Genomic DNA, 18725 nt, shown 5'->3' with positions numbered 1-18725 from the left:
TAATGTGTACTAATACTCTCCTCTTCCCAGCATCCTTTGAAGGCCTCCATTTAAATAAATTTGCATGTATCTCTAAGGCTCCTTGGGGCATTTTCCACCTGAGAGTTTACTGTCCGGCCCCTCCCACCCACCAGCCTGCACTCTCTCTCTCCATTCCTTCAAGCCACACGCCTTCTTTGCGCACCACAGAACAGGCTGGGGCCGTCTGAGGTCAGAGAACAGAGAGATGAGCAATGCCCAGTCTTCACTTCAAGCACCCTGTCGTCCAGTAGAAAGAGATGGAGAAAAAAGCACTTATGATGAGGTATGTTAAGTGCTTATGTTTTTTCTTGGCATCAGAAAGACTATTTCCACTCAGATATCCCAACAGAGGCTGAATACATGGGGTGGAAACCCCTCCCATTGTCTTCCTCAGCCTCCTGTCTCAAGGATCACCGCTCCCCAGTTCGCCTCGTCATCAGTGATTACAGTCCCGGCCCCACGCTGGGCCCGTCCCCCCCGGGATGCGTCCAGTTTGCATGCACAGCCCTGGCCCGGGGCCCGCCTCATTCCCAAGTCGCGGAGACAGAACCTTCCCCAACGCCCTCTCACGCAACTTTCCCTCTGACACAAATTCACCCTCGACTCCCATAAACATTCTTTGGACCATGTTCTGGAGCTACTCAATCAGAACCCTGAATGTCCTTTTATATAAAGTAACTCCTTCTTACAGTGGGCTTTATTTCAGGTCAATACCAAGTATTAACTCTCACCCGCTTCCGATGGGCTTGCTCAATGGTGGCACAACGGCCCGTGGGCCTTGCTTGCTCCGATCCAGGCCTCCTCACAGCCCCTTCCCACTTCCCGTTTCTGGAACTAACAGAAACGAACCACTTACCTTTGTCAAACCTCTTTGACATGAATCTTTTCTTTGACCTCTTTCTGGACCCAGGGAACCCCCCATCTCCGCAACCCTCCTGCAGGTTACAAAACGAGCCTTCCGTGGCTCTCACGTGGCTGGTCCGGCTGGCGGAGAGCAGGCTGGCAACCCATTAGGGTCCCACGTACAACTCTCTCAGAGACACTCACAATTTTTTGAAGCTGACTTCTATCTTTTGCCTTTCCTCGTCAGTGGTTTTAACCAGACATTGAAAGGACCCAGCATTTTCTTCCAATGCACACCAATACCCAAGGCCTTGGGGCCGGCCGAGCGAATAGGACGACTGTGGTCAGAGCGTGTGCGAATGCTACTCAGTGTGTACTTTAAAGGGTAAAGCCTGTCCAGTTACATGTTAATTTCCCTTGGCACTCCCTCGCCCCCCAAGTCAACAATGACTTCTTCTGCCTTTACATTTTCCAAAGTCCCACTGCTGCCCTGTGGGCGGGCGGACGTGGCAGAGTCTAAGCCGGCCCAAGCGCAGCTTCTTGGAAGGAGCTCTACCTCCTACGGCAGCAGAGGGCACAGAGGCCGGCAAGAATTACCTACACTGCCCCCACGGGCTTCCATTCATTCACAAGTGTCACCCAAACGAAACTGAGGGCTCTCCGGGTGAGAGAGGTCCTCTCAGGGCATGCACCCACCACACACACGATTACAACCACGTAAACCCCTTCTTTGAATCACTTAGAACGAGGTCTTAAATTCTCCCATGTTATCAAAGCCCGAACGAGCCACGGAGAGCCCGGAGCTCCACTCCCGTGAGTTACTACAGTGTCCAGGCAGAGGCCGTAAATCTCGCAAGTTTTTCAGAGGCAACAGTTACTGGGTCTCCAAACCAAAACGGCTGGAGGCGCGTCCAGCCCTGGGAACACTGCGGGGTGCACCACGCCCCACCGAAGAGCCGAGATTTCCAGGGCGTTTGTTCGCAGGACACCTCCCCGCCAGGGAAAGGCCCCGATGTTGTCCTTGGCGAGGAGAAACCCAACGCGTCACACAGAAAAGTTCTGGGTTTTTTTTTCAGTTTGGTTTTTTTCTCCTCATTTCTTTTTTTTCTCCCTGCCTCCCTGCCCTCTCCCTAAGTAGCCAAGTCTTTAAAAGGCAGCAACATTATATATTGGCGTCAAGGGATTCCAAAGGTCAAAGGGCTTGTGAAATGCTGTTATTTATTGCAAACACAGTTTGTCACTAGAATCCAAGTCCACACGTCACCAAACGGACAAAGGAGCAGAGAAGGAGACAGAGGCTGGTGGGGACAACACACTTCTCCAGAGTGCTATGAACTTGGCTTTAACAGGAAGCCAAGTCTGTAGCGCAGAGATAAGCATCTTTTGTCAGTAGATCTTGGTCCAGATAAAGCTCCATTTAGAAGACAGTTGTCTGCATACAATGCCTGGGTTGTCAGGGCGCTGAATCTGATCCAGCTGGTGAGTGAAAAAAAATTAACCTTACAATAACTGTCAATTATAAAGTCATGTTCAGCTGACCACCTTTCAAATCCACATAAGGCTTGAGATCTAATTGGCAAAAAAAAGGAAATAGAATGGGAATGAGGACATGGAATTGCTTAAATGTGTTGCCTTCTGAAGAAATATTTCATTTTTCATGAAAACTATCGAGATTGTCAGTCTCTGCTCCTTCAGATGTCTTACAACTTTTCATTGAATTTCAGTGAATGGAAAACATTTTCTTAAGCAGTTGGGAAATTAAATTATTGTCATTCTTTCTCATCACTTCTCACATCACTTGAAAAAGAGAGTGTGGTCATTTCTTTCCACTTAGAACCGAAATTTTACTTGAAATATACTCCGATACGATGCCTCTGTATTCCTTCTCTCCTTCAAGTTCTAGGGTTAAAAAATGCTTCTGAAGCAGATTTCACTCATTCGTTTCACAGATATTCATGAAGGTCGGTGCCAGGCTCCGAGGACGGCGCCACTGAGAAAGTGCAGTTCCACCTTCCTAGGACTCACGGTCCAGTGGGAGCGTCACGCCAGTGCGTCGCAAAGTCACGGGAGTGTGACAAGTGCTGGAGCAGGGGCGGTCAAGGTCACGGGGCCGAGGAGAAGGCAGGGCCCGAGGAACCACTTAACCGCACACCAGGGAGGTCGGAGAGGGCTGAACAGGAGGCGGGGCCGGTGGAGCTCGTCTTCAGAGGCTGTTCTCTTGGCCACGTGAACACCAGGATGAGTGTGGGAGCCTAGGGGGCGGAGCCCGAGCCAGGGGACCAAGGACAGCCCACTCGCTGCACCTCCAGGCCCCTGCATCCTGGCCTCCTGACCAGAGACAACAAGACCCCCTCTCTCCCCTGGAGAGGACTCCTGCTGGGATCAAAAGAAACAATGCGGTGTGTGAGCACTCGAGATAGCTCCCAGGAATGTGCCTTCGGAAGAGCACTGTTGTTACAGCAAAAAAGGCTCTAGTAACAGAGAGCAAGGCAAATGGAATGTAGAAAAGGCGGCCTGCCATAAATTCAGAGTAAATTACGGTTTTTGTTGAGTGTCAAAAACCCACAAAGCCCAGGATCTTCAGACTGAACGTGCTTCCCCAGAGCTTGCTCCTGGGAAAGACCGCCAACGGCGATGTGCCCCCCACTTCCACACCCCAAGGCTCCCCTTTCCTGCTGCCCCCCAGGAGAGCTCCTCACCACACTTCAGATTCCCCCTGGCTTTCCCCTCTCCCATCCCCTGCTTTTGTTTTCAGCAATTTTGACAGAGGGAAAAGGGGGCGTCCTCCTTTTAGGGGTGTTTTCTAAGTGGGGTCCCACTGCTCATCTCCTGTGGCTTCACACCCCTGGGGGAGGCAAGAGGCTCAGAGGTGACTCAAGAGCACCCTGGGGTCCCGATCGGCTCTGGTCTGGAGTAAAATGCAGCATCATGCGGGGGTCCGATCCTCGGGGGTCCTTTCCTGATACCCTCGTCCGACAGAGTAGGGGCTCTGGTGTGTCCTTCAAGTCAAGGCAGCGTCTCCCTCGAGATACGAACTTCGAAAGGAACAGGAGTAACTTTGCAGCAGGGAGGAGACTCAGCAGACGCCACCTCAGCCACATGGTCAAGGTCAGCATCACCGTTAATGAAGCCGTATGGCCAGCAGGGGCCCCACTGCGATGCACGGAGCACAGGGCGCAGCGTTACTTCTCTGGCATCCTTGCCAAACATGCGTAACCTTAATTCAGCCGTGAGGGAGTATCGAAGGAACCAGGTGGGGGGACATTCCACAGTGTAAGTGCTCAGTACCTTTCGAGAATGTCAAAGTCACAAGAGATAAGGAAACCTTGAGGAGCCATCAGACTGCAAGACGCTGAGGACACAGGACGACGGAGGGCAGTTCAGGTGCTCGCTGGGTCTCCAACCAGGGACGGGACATTGGGAGAGAAGCCAAGGAACTCAAGACAACGGGGACGGCATCGCACCCGTTACTTCCTCGGCTGTGACAACGGTTGTGCCACCATCACGCAAAATGTTAGCGCCGGGGGAGCTGGGTGACGGGCACACGGGAACATTCTGCATTTTCTTCTGCCACTTTTCTGTGCATCTGCCGTGACTTCAGAATAAAATGTTTACAGAATTCCATTGACCTCCCTTGAGTTTCACTTTGATTCCCCAGCTTTTGCACAGACTCTCCGAAATCCCTTATTTTAGAAAACCCTTCCCAGGAGCCTCACCCAGAGAGTAAATGTACGCACTCCCGACATCTCCTCGTGCCCAACACAACAGGAGGGAGAAACATGCCATCCCATTTACAGACCACTTCCCAAACACGAAGAGAGGAAAAATAAGCTAACGACTTCATAGTCATGACCCATCGTTTCATAGTCATGAAGCCGGGGCTGTTTGTTTTCGGTTAGAAGTCGGGAAGCAGAGCTCGAAGTGCGCAGGTCTGCGGTCCTGACGGCTCAGCTGCAGGGGTGGGGGGCCTCCCGCCCTCTCCCCACGCGAGGTCCCCTACGGGCTTCTGCTGCAGAGGGAGGAGCCGGTGGCACGGACTGACCGCAAAGATGCTCACTGTGCCCTCCCGACCAGGGAGCAGCCTCGGCCTGCCTGAGAGGCACGGACCTCCTTCTCTCACTGCCCTGCGTCCAACCCAGCCCTGCAGGAGACGCGTGCACTTGGCCTCCTTCCCTTTTCCCGAACACCGGGTTGAGGGCCGAGGATGCAGGAGGAGCATCGGACACTGTACGTGGGTCGTGAGAACAGCGGAGCCCTCACTTGGGGGCGCAGCACACACTCGTGTGGCCTTAGCAACGTGACGTCTCGGTTTTTCTGGACTGTGGACTCTGCAATCCCTCAAGATCTCAGTGGGGAGAAAATATCATTTTCTCATATAATGTAGGCGCCCTGACCCCTATACATATAATATTATCAAAAACCCACCCACCGCTCAGCAACGCACTAAAGCAAGTGACTCTGAGACATCCCCAAAACAGAGAATAATGTCCACGGATGGAGGAAGCGATTTAAGCCCCGGGAGCCGCCACGCGCATTACCTTCTTAATGAACGCCACCGAAAACGTGTCCCAGGACACGATGCCGTGGTCCATCAGCTCCACGAAGGCCGTCAGGGTGAAGGACAGCATGTCTCCAAAGCTGGAAAACACAGGGAGGCATGACAGTCACGGGCCAGGAGCCAAGCACAAGGGAAGACCCAGAAGGGACCAAGCGCTTTCACCGTCCCTGGGAACCAACGGGGACGAGGAGGAGTAACGCTCCTGAGAGTGACAGCACGTTGCAAAGGGTCTGCGTGGCGTCTGTGTGCCCGCGTGTGTGTGCATGTCTCAGCAAGTGCACACGCACACTAGCTCACGGATGCAAATACATATGCAAGGAAGCACATTCCTTTCTCTGTCACACCAGCCCGTGTCTGCCTTTACACAGTATGTACGCAAACAACAACAGTCGGCAGGCAGTGGAGTCGCTGCGGTTCAGAGACCTGTAGGAAGGGTCTCGTGTGTGCATCAGACACCCAACCAGAGATGCAGCAAGCTCAGGGGACGGCTGTTTTGTCCCTTAGCAGACAATATCCTGATTTCTGCTGCCTTCAGACCAACATTTCAACGGACACCGAATCTTCGACAGACACTCACCTCTCTTATAGACTTTCATCATAAAAAATGTTAACTTGAAACTCTCCAGAGCTGTATGTATGCTGCAAGTTCATTGCTTTTGCTCATCAGCACGTCTATACTGCACACAACTGCAACAGTGCGTAGGCTTGGTTTTTAAAAAATGAAGTTGCCTGCTCACGGTTTCAATCTGTAGACTCATACATGCCACAACTGCTACACTACAAGGTTTCATAAGATGTCTGTATGGGCTGTTCCCATCAATTTCCAATTAGCAGAACAGAAAGCAGGCTCGTGTTTCTCTTAAGACAGCTGCACAATTTTCCCTCTTCCTCGTGTTCTCAGCCTGGCCTCAGTAATGACCTTGGAAAGCCTGCCTCACCCAGAAGCCGTGGTGCTGGAAAGAAACCTACGGGAGAGGAAGCGGCTGTCGGGGAAGGGCCCTGATCCAAAGATGCATAAGCTGGAGGGGCTGAGACGCGAGGGACAGAAAGGGGTAAGTGTGTGATTCCTGGAATCAGACAGCGGACGGTCCCCTCCAGCTCTCCGTGGGAAGTTTCTGATGCAGTCCCTGCCAAGGTTTCTCATTTATTAAAAAAAGGGGACTGCGATGCAGGTGGTGGTGGTGGTGATGACACCTAACCCTGAGGATTGTCCAGGAGGTAAAACCAGCTACGGTGCTGAAAGCCCTCTCTCCAGGCAGCAGGCAGCAGGTCCAGAGCAGCCTGTGAGTGTGAGCTGTGATCGTTATGCAAATGTGATGTTTTAACAAGGTAACCAGAGCCTGTGATTTTCTAATGTTTGCCTTCTTTGTGTCAAGAATATGTCTCTGGAGCCAGAAAGATAAGATTGGCAGGAAAGCCACACCGTTCAGGCCGCATGGAGAAGCCACAGATAATTTTCTAAAAAGGCCTTTTTCTGAATCACAGATGGGCGGTCCCAATCTCACAGGTGCCCCTAGGTGGCATCAGAGGATCATCCCCAGTAAAGAAATTCCAGACAAGAAGATAAACTCACTTGAAGGAGAGAAAAAGAGAAAGACAGGAGAAAACTGGGTTGAAAACAGTGGCAAGAAAGAGTAAACGAAGTTCCCAAATGACTCTTCCTACAGACAATGAGTCAGGGAAATCCAAACATTAGACAGAAAGAAAGCCAGAGAGTAAAGTATTAGGAAGATTTATTAGTAGATTTTGCAGACATTAGTATAATTAGTATAAAATAATGTGTAGTGTTGTAACAGGGTGCAGCCAAGAGGGGGGCCCCAAATTGGGATTTGAAATGGGGTCCAAAACCCAAGGTGTTCAGGAAATATTAAGATGTCCTCACCGGCCCGCCTCCCACAGGTGTGGGCTGGGGGAAGGGACACATGGAGCAGGGCCATTAAGAGCTGTTTTGCATAGCAACAGCTTTGCAGCTAACCTCTGATGTGGTCATTTAACATATCTATAACCTTTAACCGGTTGCATAGATTTGTTAAGTAGCTGTGGCCATGCTCTGAGCCAGGGGATGGAAGTAACTTCCCCACCAAGAAGTAACTGGGGGTCAGGTCCCCTGAGTTACAGCACCTGCGTGGGAGCTTGGAGAAGATTGGCTCCATGACATGAGGCCACACCTGCCCAGACTCACGATGGCAGCCCAGGGAAGCTGGAAGGATATGAGAGTGCTGGCAGGTGTAGCCAATTGTGGGAGGAGTGGGAAATGGGGCTGCAGAGGAAGATTGGGGTGGGGATTTAAACCCAGATGTGGCAGCCAATGAAGGGAGAACCACGAGGCTGTGGCAGTGCAGAGAGTGGACCACAGCCATTGGTCAGGGGGAGAGCCACTCGGTCTTTAGCAGAGTGAGGACTCCTGCGGCCCTGCGAGAGAGAATCACCATGCGGCTTTAGCAGAGAACCACCACTCAGCTTTGGCAGAGTGGCGAACCCCTCCTTGCAGCCATTGAGGAGGGAGAACCATGCGGTTTTGCCAGAGTGGGGACTCCTGCAGCCATTGTGCAGAGAGGACCACGTGGCTTTGCCAGAGTGGGGACCCCCGCAGCTTTAGAAGGGGGAACCACCACCCGGCTTTAGCAGAGATCCCGGCAACACAGCTCATGGTGCCGGGAACAGAGGGAGGCCTACCAGCTGAGATGGGTTACTGGGAAGAACCAGGGGCTGCCTGAGCCACGGACTTCTATTTCTTTTCCTGAGAGACGGTACCCCAGACTGGGCAAAGGGGGAAGGAAGGACTGTGTGCATTTGTGGGTGTTTCAAGGGACTTTGGGATTTTGATGAAGACATTAGGTCACTACTTTAAGTCTGTATAGCATTAAATAAACATTTCCTTTCCTTTTCACAAATCTCTGGCATTGAGAGACGTCCTTCCTCTGGCGGCAGACATAACGAACCTGGGGGTTCCTTTCAGGTAATAGTATATCGTCCCAGGCACCCCCTTGTTGCTCTGTAACAGTTTTGGTGACTCCGCCCGGGACGATAATTGTCCGTGGCAGACCGACCCCCTCAGGTGCAAGAGTGAGACTTCGGAATTTTCCCAGTCTCTGGAATTTCTCTGCGCTCCTCCTGAGGGCATCAGCCGCCTATCATGCCTGGAAAGGTGGAGAGGAAATGAAACGGGGAGGGAGCAGAAACATGAAAATGGTTTGGTTGAAAACTGGTTTCTGAACACCGTTTTGGAACAGTGGAGCTGTGGATAATGGTTGGTTAGCGTGCTGCTCCCAGGTGGCCCCTGTCTGCTCACTCACAGTATCGGGGAGCCCAGGTGGCACTAAGGGAACCTGTCCTCAGGTGTGGGGAGGAAGCAAACCCCTAGGCTCCATAAGCCGAGCCTGCATGTATGGTGGGGATCGGACAGCAAGCCATGTGGGTGCACTGCCATTTTGGGTAAAATGGGGGATGAGCCATGTGAGTGCCCACCATGGAGGATGGAGTGTGCATGGGCATCGCCATCTTGGACAACCCAGCATGAATGGGTGGTGTCATCTTGGAACGGAACAAGGTGGTGGGCTAAGGGTTCTGAAGGTCATGAACTGAAGTCCAAGGGTGACCATCTGATTTATAGGGTGTTTGCAAGGTCTAAGCTTCAGAAAGCTGCAGATGTCCCTGCAAATCTAGGGACTTTTAGTGGAAGGTACCTGTAGTGTTGGGGACTTTTGGCTGCCACATGCTGAGTTTAAATATAATCTTTCCCAGTGTGGGAAAGGAACCAGGATTGAAAGTGAATGGTGGTTAAATATGGATGAGTAGAAATATGCATAAAGGATGTGAAAGTTTTAAACCTGGAGTAAAGGAAACCTCAACTACTTGTTTTTCTGGTTTCGTGGAAAAAGAGCAAATTTCTAACATTGGTTTTGTTTTTGATCAGAGAAACCTGTATTTGAAGACCTATTTAAGGTCACCTGTAAGACCTAAGTAAGGTCACCTATAACCGGTTGGGGAGCATGCCTTTGCCACTCAGGACCCAGGAAGGGTCATTTTGGGCTGATGAGTGCTTTAGCCAGAGGCAAAAGGGCATGTCTCTGCGAGGCACCAATGGACACATTGGTGCAAGAGAATGCCTCTACTTGTGTATTGTTCTGGAACTCTGTGTTTTGGATTTTGCTCTGTATCTGTTCTGAAAATGAAATTGAGGATTCTGGGGAAGGTTGAAACTTCACACTCTGTAGAAAAGGTTTGAGAAGCCTAGTGGATATCAGAAGGAAAAGGATTTTCCTTCACACTTTATATTTTTCTCCTTACTTGATCCCTCCAGAATTTGGCATTCTGAAGGAGTGAATGATGACATAAGGTTTCTTTGCATAAATCCAGTAAGACCAGTCGTTAATAGTGGTTTTGTTAACCAGGACTCTGACTGGAATGTCACGCCTGAAGGGGGCATGTCTGGGTTCTGGTCATCACCAGAAAGCCCTGAGGAACTGGGATTGACTTGTGAAGCTAGCATAAGCCCACGAAAAAGCCTGGTACTTTGGTTGGTTGTGTGGTTCATGGCAGTCTTTCCAGGGAAGGAACAAAGGTTGATTTCCTGAAAGATAGCTAAAAGGAACCTGTGGGCACAATGGAAGCCTCAAGGATTTGAGTGAAACAACTGGTACAGGTGAAGCCAGATGGCAGATGTGTGGCTCTGCTTCTGTGCCCTGAGGGGCGGACTGAGAAGTCAATCTAAAGGTTCCCTGTGTGAGTTCCAGCAAAGCGGACTTAGAGATCATAAGTGATCCAGGCTGTTCTTGGTGTGTTTGTGCAAACGAACAGTCAAAATTAAAAGTGAGACCCAAAGTAGTCCCTTTAATAACAGTGAGGGTGATCTTGAGGAGAAAAATTGTGGTTCACAGAAAATCACAGTGCTCAGTATTGGACATCAGAATGGTGCAGCTAACTGTCTTGAAAGTTTTTCATCTGAAAGTTGAAACTGGGTTTGTAATATCACCAAAGATGTATAGTCTACAGGTATGGAGTACCTGTCAAATTGCCATTGCTAAATGTTATTGCAGGAAGGACCTTGCAACTGAATGTCTTCCCAAAAGACAGTCTAACAGGCACAGAGACTGGTTTGGGGATTGATGTGTGAATTAACCTGTGTGTTCTATTTTCATAGGACATATGCCTATGACTTCATTATCTGGTTGGTTGCAATATAGGCCTCACTTAAGGAGCCCATTTTCATCATCACCCCCTGAGACTCAACAGTTTGGCTGAACTAAGTGGTTGGGTTGGTGAAGGGTTCAGGTGATCTGTGGGTTTCATTTTAGAACTGATTTTCCCTTTTCTGTCCTAATGGCTTGGACAGAAAGGACCCAGAAATCTGAAAGGAGGGAAATCCTAATGTATTCCCCTCAGCCCAAGTGAAGTAAAATGGGCCACCAGAGTTTTGGATAGGTGTAGCATGCCTTGCACACCTTCCTCCAGGTAAACCACTCTTTACTTAAGTCCCTGCCTCATTTAGTGGTTATGATTTAATTGTGCCTTCCAACTCTTTCCAAATCTGTCACCTCCAGAATATGACCAGGATGCCAAGGGTCCAGTAATGCCAGCCTTTGGACACTGAGCCTGCAACTTCCTGGTGACAGCCAACTGACCAGGATTCTGTAAGTTCCTTCCCCTTACAGGAAGGACTCCCTGCCGTGCTGCACCCCCCACTTTCAGGGCACCTCTGACCCAAGGGTAGGTAGGACAATGTCCATGTCCAGCAGGAAGTAGTTACAAGAAGATGAGACCTTCGTGCATTGTCTGAAAGGATGGATTGTAACAGGATGCAGCCAAGAGGGGGGCCCCAATTAGAGATTTGGAATGGGGTCCAGAACTCAAGGTGTTCAGGAAATATTAAGATGTCCTCACCCCACCCCCCACAGGTGTGGGTTGGGGGAAGGGACACATGGAGCAGGGTCATTGAGAGCTGTTTTACATAGCAACAGCTTTGCAGCTAACCCCTGGTATGGTCATTTAACATATCTATAACCTTTACCTGGTTACATAGATATGTTAAATGGCTGTGGCCATGCTCTGAGCCAGGGGAATGGAAGTAACTTCCCACCAAGATGAAACTGGGGGGCAGGTCCCCTGAATTACAGCACCTGCGTGGGAGCTTGAAGAAGACTGGCTCCATGACATGAGGCCACACCTGCCCAGACTCACGATGGCAGCCCAGTGAAGCTGGAAGGATACGGGAGTGCTGGCAGGTGTAACTGATTGTGGGAGGAGTTGGAAATGGGGCTGCAGAGGAAGAATGGCGCGGGGATTTAAACCCAGACACAGCTGTGGCAGTGCAGAGAGCGGACCACAGCCATTTCTCAGGGCGAGAACCACATGGTCTTTAGCAGAGTGAGGACTCTGCAGCCCTGTGAGAGAGAATCACCATGCCGCTTTAACGGAGAACCACCACTCAGCTTTGGCAGAGTGGCAACCCCCCTCCTTGTAGCCACTGAGGAGGGAGAACCATGCGGTTTTGCCAGAGTGGGGACTCCTGCAGCCATTGTGCAGAGAGGACCACGTGGCTTTGCCAGAGTGGGGACCCCCGCAGCTTTAGAAGGGGGAACCACCACCCGGCTTTAGCAGAGATCCCGGCGACACAGCTCATGGTGCCGGGAACAGAGGGAGGCCTACCAGCTGAGACGAATTACTGGGAAGAACTAGGGGCTGCCTGAGCCACGGACTTCTGTTTCTTTTCCTGAGATACGGTAACCCAGACTGGGCAAACGGGGAAGGAACAACTGTGCATGTTTGTGGGTGTTTTAAGGGACTTTGGGATTTTGATGAAGACATTAGGTCACTACTTTAAGTCTGTATAGGGTTAAATAAACATTTCCTTTCCTTTTCACAAATCTCTGGCATTGAGAGACATCCATCCTCTGGTGGCGGACATAACAAACCTGGGGGGTTCCTTTCATCCCAGGAGCCCCCCCTTGTTCTGTAACAGTGTTTGTAGTAACACTATTAGCTAATTTATTTTATTATAGTATTAGAACACAGTATTAGCTAAATGTTTTAACTTTTAAAAAAAAGGAAAGACGGCAAGCATATAACTCAGGGCTGCCACTTGCTCACCTCTGGCATGCCACAAGACCTCACCCACTAAAAGATTCCCACCTCCAGGATTGGGGGACCACGTCATCCCCCTCCTGACTGCACCCCAGAGCGACCTCCATGTCACTGCCAGCAGAACAAGCAGTGCAAAGGCAGCGAGGAGGAAGGCACGCACTTTGGGAACCAGACTCGACATTCCCTGTAGCTAGCTGAGGCTGGGGTGGAGATGGCGTCAGTCTTCACGGACCACTTTAGAAGCAAAAGCTCAATTACATTCATGCTTCTAATTATCTGAAGGCAAAATGACTTGGCCCCTTGCTCAATGAACCCCTACTCCACATGGCCTTGGTAATGTCTGGGGATGGTCCCTTGTCCCCAAATGCTCCAGAACTCTGCCTACAGACTCCTCCTGGAAGGGCCTTGGAGAAAAGATGGAGAGAAAGGGAACCGGTCTCATTTGGTTGGCAGACCGCCACGTTGCTTTGGGGCCAGCGTCTCGGTCTCCACGGTGGTCAAGGAGGTGGAGCACTGGTTCCGAGACAGCGGACAGGGTTCTCCGTGTTTTACAAGTTACCCATCAGCATGAAGGATCGGTAAGTGGGAGCAAAGCCTCTTCACGCCCCCACACCCAAGCGCCCAAAGGGAGGGTTACATTCTTGATCCATCTAACAGCATTTTATAGAAATGTTATGGGACATACTTTATATAAACATCATTTAGTAACACATGTGGTTCCAGCAGGTTTCAACCAGTCTCCCAGCATTCGAATGCACGCTGCTAAGCTTACAAGAGGATAGTCCTTCTAAATGTTTCCATGGGGTGCTGGGCCTGAGACAAGCGGAGGAAAGGGGAAGTGAAGGGCAGTTTTAAAGCTCTCGGCACATCACACTGAATGCATTCTAAATTGTCAACGTTAATGAATATAGTTCTGGCCTGTTCTGTGAGTTTTCCCATGTACGGCAGGTTTCTTGAATAACATCATTCAGTGTAATGGCATTTGGATATAATGTTGACGAGACGCCACAGGCAGTTAAATCTTGTTGATATCCATTAGCCTGGGTAAGCCTGCTTTCCCTCTGCGACATTTTGCCGCATCTCCAAGAACCTATCGATGAAGCTAAGTGAGGGCTTACTGTAGTTTCTTTCGTGTGTGGTAAAACATACATACACTAAAACATACAGATGGCTACATCACCCCTTAGGCCTTGCCTTGACCTTCAGAATTAGAGCATGATTTATGTCAGTGGACATTCCTTTGGCTCCTTTGTTAAAAATTTAACTGTGGATCAGCTCTGGACTCTCTGTGCCATCGACCTGTCCATCCTCTTATGAAAACATCACACCGTCTTAAGAACTAGCTTTACAGTAGTGAGTCTTGAAATCAGTTCATGAAATTCCTCAACTGTGTGGATCTTCGTTGTTTTCTCAAGACTGTTTGGGCTAGCTATGCATTTCTTGTAAGTTTTAAGACTGGCTAATAGTATCTTTTTTAAAAAATTCTATTGCATTGAACCTGAAGATAAACTAAGGGAGAATTACTATCTTAACAATTCTGTGTCTTCCAAACCCTGAAATAGTACCTTTTCCTCTTATTTAGTTCTTTTTCTTTGTTTCGTTTGGCAATATATTTGTTTTTCATTAAACAGTGCATGTCTCTTGTTAAATTCATTCTTCAGAATTTTATGATTTTTGACACTTTGTAAAGAAGTTTATAAATTTCATTTGTCAGTTGTTTGTGGTTAATGTACAAAAATATATCACTTTTATATATCAATGTTGTATCCAGAAACCTTGCTAAATTCAACTATGAGATTGAGCAATGTCTGTAGATTTCTTGGGATTTTTCACATAACAATTACATCTACAAACAGTTGGTTTTTACTTCTTCCTTTGTGATCATACATCTTTTCTTTCTTTCTTGACTTATTGCAATGGCTAAAAACTCTAGTACAATGTCGAACAGAGGTGCAAGACACATTTGCCTTATTTCCCAGTCTCTAGGGGGAGGAAGTTCAGTCTTCTAACATTAAGAAAAACGCATTTTTGTCGCCTTTCTGAGGCTGAGGAAGCCGCCTCTATTCCCAGATTGCCGAGAATATTTATGAACGATGTTGGGCTTTACTACATGCTCTCCCTGTAGCTATGATCCATTCCCTCTATCGATGAGGATTCTTTTTTTCCTCCCTTCTTTGACTAAGTGCTGAATCACACACAGTGACTGATTTCCAAACAGTCTCCGTTCCTGGAACAAACCTCTATTGGCTGTAAGGCAGTATCCATTGTACGTATTGCTTGGTTCTATTTGTAGTGTGTTGCACCTCTGTTCATTCGATGACCTATCCCTTTCACTTCCTGTGTTGCCTTCCTCAGGTCTTGGTGCCACACTGAGTCTGACGAAGCCGCTCCGCCATCTCGAGAACCAGGGCCCCGAGCACTGACTCTGCCCACGAGGGCAGAACCGAAGCCACGGTTCCCACGCAGTCACACCTCCAACATCTCTGCCTACCGAAGAGTGAAGCCACTGGAGGTGAATTTTAAGACATCGTTTTGGCCCCAGAGCCCCAAATTCCTCTACATTAGCCAGTTGCATGAGGCTGTTAAGAGAAAAACTCAGCTTGAACCCAGCCCCACCACCTGATCCTAACTCCCGCGTGAAGGAGATGTTGCCGATGTTACCAGCCCTGTGTGGCGGCCATGAGTGTGCATCACAGTAATGAGTGCAAACACGTGGCAGTGCCCAGGCCCGGGTGAACGCTCATCAGAGATGGCTCCACCTTCGTCACCCTTCAGTGCTTGGACTGTGTGAAAAATAGGCATCAAGGTAAGATATTTCAGAGGCTTAGCCTGAAAACGCAAGGCTGCTTTCTGTCCTTGATTACGATTTAATACCCCTGTTCTGTGTGGAGGGGCAGGCGAGGGCAAACCGTTTGAGAGCACACCCCCCACCACACGTAAAGGTGGTCTCCCCCAGGAGGCCTTATGAACTAAGGTGCCCACTTGCAGACGCTCCCCAGTCCGACTCCTCAGACGGAAGCGATCTGCTGACAGCTCGGCCAAACGGAAACGTGTTCGGCCTCCCGCACAGAGCTCGGTAGACCCTCTTTGGTCTCCCTTGTCTCGTGGACAAGAAAGGCAGCGCGGAGGAAAAGCTCTAAGGTGGAAGAAGTTCTGAGACCTCCGGGCGACACGATGGTGCGATCCACTTCAGACAGGGGGGCCGGGCACTTCCTCCGACTCAAAGGAGATCGTTTTCATTCCATACTTCAACCCAGAGGTTTGTGGGTGTGTTTTTTTTTTTTTTTTACTGAGCCACTGAAGAAAATCAAAGGCTTTCGACTTTGAACATCACATAGGCCACCAAAGAGAAAGTTTTTGTTTTAATGCAACACATAAAATCATGCCTAAGCTCTGCTCCAGGAGAAGGGGGGGCCATCCTGATGGGCTCGTTTTGCGGCGGCAAACATAAAACACCCTCTATGCCGCAAAGCCGAAAGAAAAGGGAAATAAAATTTTAAAGAACCTGTTTATAAGAACATCAAACAGCAAAACAAAATCACTTACTCAACATAGCTACATGCACAGCTATCAGAGGACCGGGCTAACGATGCAGAGAAGCAGAGGGTGTTACATAATCGGGATCAACGATCATAAATTCTTACCAAGGCTTCATGATCTTCTGCAACTTCTGGTATCGCCTGCAAAATCGAAGAACAATTGTGTGAGGAGCAGGTTGGACAGTGATGGGTTTTTTTTATATTTATTTATCTATTTATTTTTAGAGAGGGAAGGGAGGGACAGAGAGAGAGAGAGAGAGAAACATCAATGTGCAGTTGCTGGGGGTCATGGCCTGCAAACCAGGCACGTGCCCTGACTGGGAATCGAACCTGCGACACTTTGGTTCGCAGCCCGCACTCAATCCACTGAGCTACACTAGCCAGGGCTACAGCGATGATTTTTACACAGGTTATGTGTCTTGAAGAAAGACTTGGCTGCCGTGATGTAAGGGAACCTTATCCACACCGAACCGTTATTCAAAGAAATATACTGGTGTTCTCTAATGACAAGAAACAATCAAAAGACAAGATTAAACTACTGTGACCAACCCATGACATTTACTTAGGAGTAAAGGCTACGAGAATACTCCACTTGCCTCAGAACGGATTTGAGTCCAAGGCAGAAAAATCCCGAGAGGTAAGAATGGGAACATTTCCAATGAAAAGTGTAAAGCCCTAACAACCAGACTGGTTGTTCTTAAACATATCCTCAATAAGGAAGACACTGTGGCCTGTCTTTCTTGGGTAAAATGGCCACTGATTTTACTTTCCCTTTTCTTGAAAGAAAAAAAAAATCTGAAGGAAGACACGCTGAGACCCTGCAATGGTCTTGGACAACAGATGGGACTCTGGGGTGGCAGCCTGCAGAAAACACAAGTGTCCAGGAGACAAATCTTGCCTGCAGGAAAGGCCAGTGATGCTTCTTAAAACCCTGGGGTCATGAAGACAGGGGAGCAAGTGCATCCAACTTCATCCAGCCACCTGCATTGCCCAAGGCTGCCAAACCGCTCTGGCATAAAGTATCTTCCCTCTGCATGGACTCCACGACCCCTCCTGTCCAACCAGCTAAGTCCTGCCTCTGGAGCCTCGCTCTGATGTCCCGTCCTTGACCGGAGGGGGCCCACCCACATCTGCCCATGCTGAAGCTACGTCTCTGCCCGTGCCGGGACATCTCTCTGTTTGCCCCGCTCCCTGAGGGCAGGGTCTCTGCACCGTGACCCACCCCTCTGATGCCAGGCGCATGTGGAGTCGGGGTAGGTACTTGGTAAGAGGTTGGTGAATAATGTGGCTCTTCAAAAGTTAAGTTTCTGCCCTGGCTGGCGTAGCTCAGTGGATTGAGCACGGGCTGAGAACCAAAGCATCGCAGGTTCGATTCCCAGTCAGAGCACATGCCTGAGTTGCAGGCCACGGCTCCAGCAACCGCACATTGATGTTTCTCTCTTTCTCCCTCCCTTCCCTCTCTAAAAATAAACAGAATCTTTTAAAAAATGGCTTTGTCAAAAAAAAAAAGTTAAGTTTCACATTTGCAACCACATACAATGTAACCAACCACTTCAGAAACCTAACTAACCACATGATCAGATCTGGTCTTTGGTAAAACGGGGGGATTAGAAATGTATATAAAGAGATATTCTTCTTCCTCCCCCCCCCCTCCTTTACTTGTCCGTCTTTAAAAAAAAAAAAAATGTTGCCTTCCTTCCTCCCTTGAAGAGCCCTGGGCAGGGTGAAGGAGCAGGTGGCCACTGGGGGGCAGGCTTGAGCACAGGTGGCCCCTCTTGGAAGGACTGACATCACCTTCCACTCAAGGACCTGTGCCTCCTTGGAGACAGGACTCCAGCCAGGGCTGGGGCAAGGACTGATCTGGGTAAGTCTGGACGTCTCGTGGAGACAGGAAGTAGAGAAACGGTCCAAGAAGAAGGGCAGCCAGGTCAGAAGGACACAGAGCACAGTTTGAAAATGGTTCGACAGCCAAACCTGGGGCAAATTGAGCATCAAAATAAATAATAATGGTGACAGATTATAGCCCACTGAAGAAAAAACAGGAACAAATAAGTCCCCATTGTTTTCTAGACAATATGCCAGTATTGTTCAAGAGCCAAGTCTCTGGGGGAAAACAGACAGACCTCATTGGTACCATTTTCCATAGTGTAACTATTCCAAAATTATTTATTCATTGATCACAAGGGGGGGGGCATTACAGTGCCAACACCTGGAAGGCGCTATGTTAAGCAGTCAAAGAACACCAGTAATGAGACAGAGACCTCATATGTGTGTGTCATCAATAGGGTGCGATTAAACACACACACAAGCATCTGTGATATCCCAGCCAGAGACATCCACATAGGCCTAAACTTTGGGTAAAACTGGGGGGTGAGTGTTTCTACGGAAAATCACGCAGTGTCTGCACGGAGAGCACACTCCTGGGTTCCCCCACTGCGGCCTTATCGTCCAGTGGATGCGTGTGCACATGCTGTCCTGTCTGTTAGCAATCTGACTTCTTCCCTGAAGGTGAAAAACCTGTTTTTGTCTCTGTTTGCAATTCATTTCAACATTCCTGGGCTCCAAATAAAGTTGAGCCCTTTTAACTTTTCCTTTGAAATGGTGAAAACATTGTGCCTGATTCTCTCGTTTCCCACGAGTGAAATGAATTCTTTTAACATGTGTTCATTTTTATGTACAAG

The 18725-nt window shown here is 49.2% G+C and overlaps 1 protein-coding gene across 3 annotated transcripts in view; it reads right to left on the bottom strand.

Moving 5' to 3' along the window:
- ELMO1 (engulfment and cell motility 1) overlaps positions 1–18725 on the bottom strand; it is a 472089-nt gene that overhangs the window by 282568 nt on the left and 170796 nt on the right. For all 3 annotated transcript variants that reach the window (XM_036010403.1, XM_028526015.2, XM_028526016.2), the window contains exons 7-8: positions 16150–16185; positions 5403–5502 (exon numbers count right to left, since the gene is read on the bottom strand). In XM_036010403.1, coding sequence (XP_035866296.1) covers positions 5403–5502; positions 16150–16185 — 136 coding nt within the window. The remainder of the gene's footprint in view (positions 1–5402; positions 5503–16149; positions 16186–18725) is intronic.

This window comes from Phyllostomus discolor, chromosome 10 (genome assembly GCF_004126475.2).
Source record: "Phyllostomus discolor isolate MPI-MPIP mPhyDis1 chromosome 10, mPhyDis1.pri.v3, whole genome shotgun sequence".
Lineage (NCBI taxonomy): Eukaryota > Metazoa > Chordata > Mammalia > Chiroptera > Phyllostomidae > Phyllostomus > Phyllostomus discolor.
The sequence above is the reverse complement of the archived record's forward strand: the minus strand, read 5'-3'. Positions and strand labels throughout refer to the sequence as shown.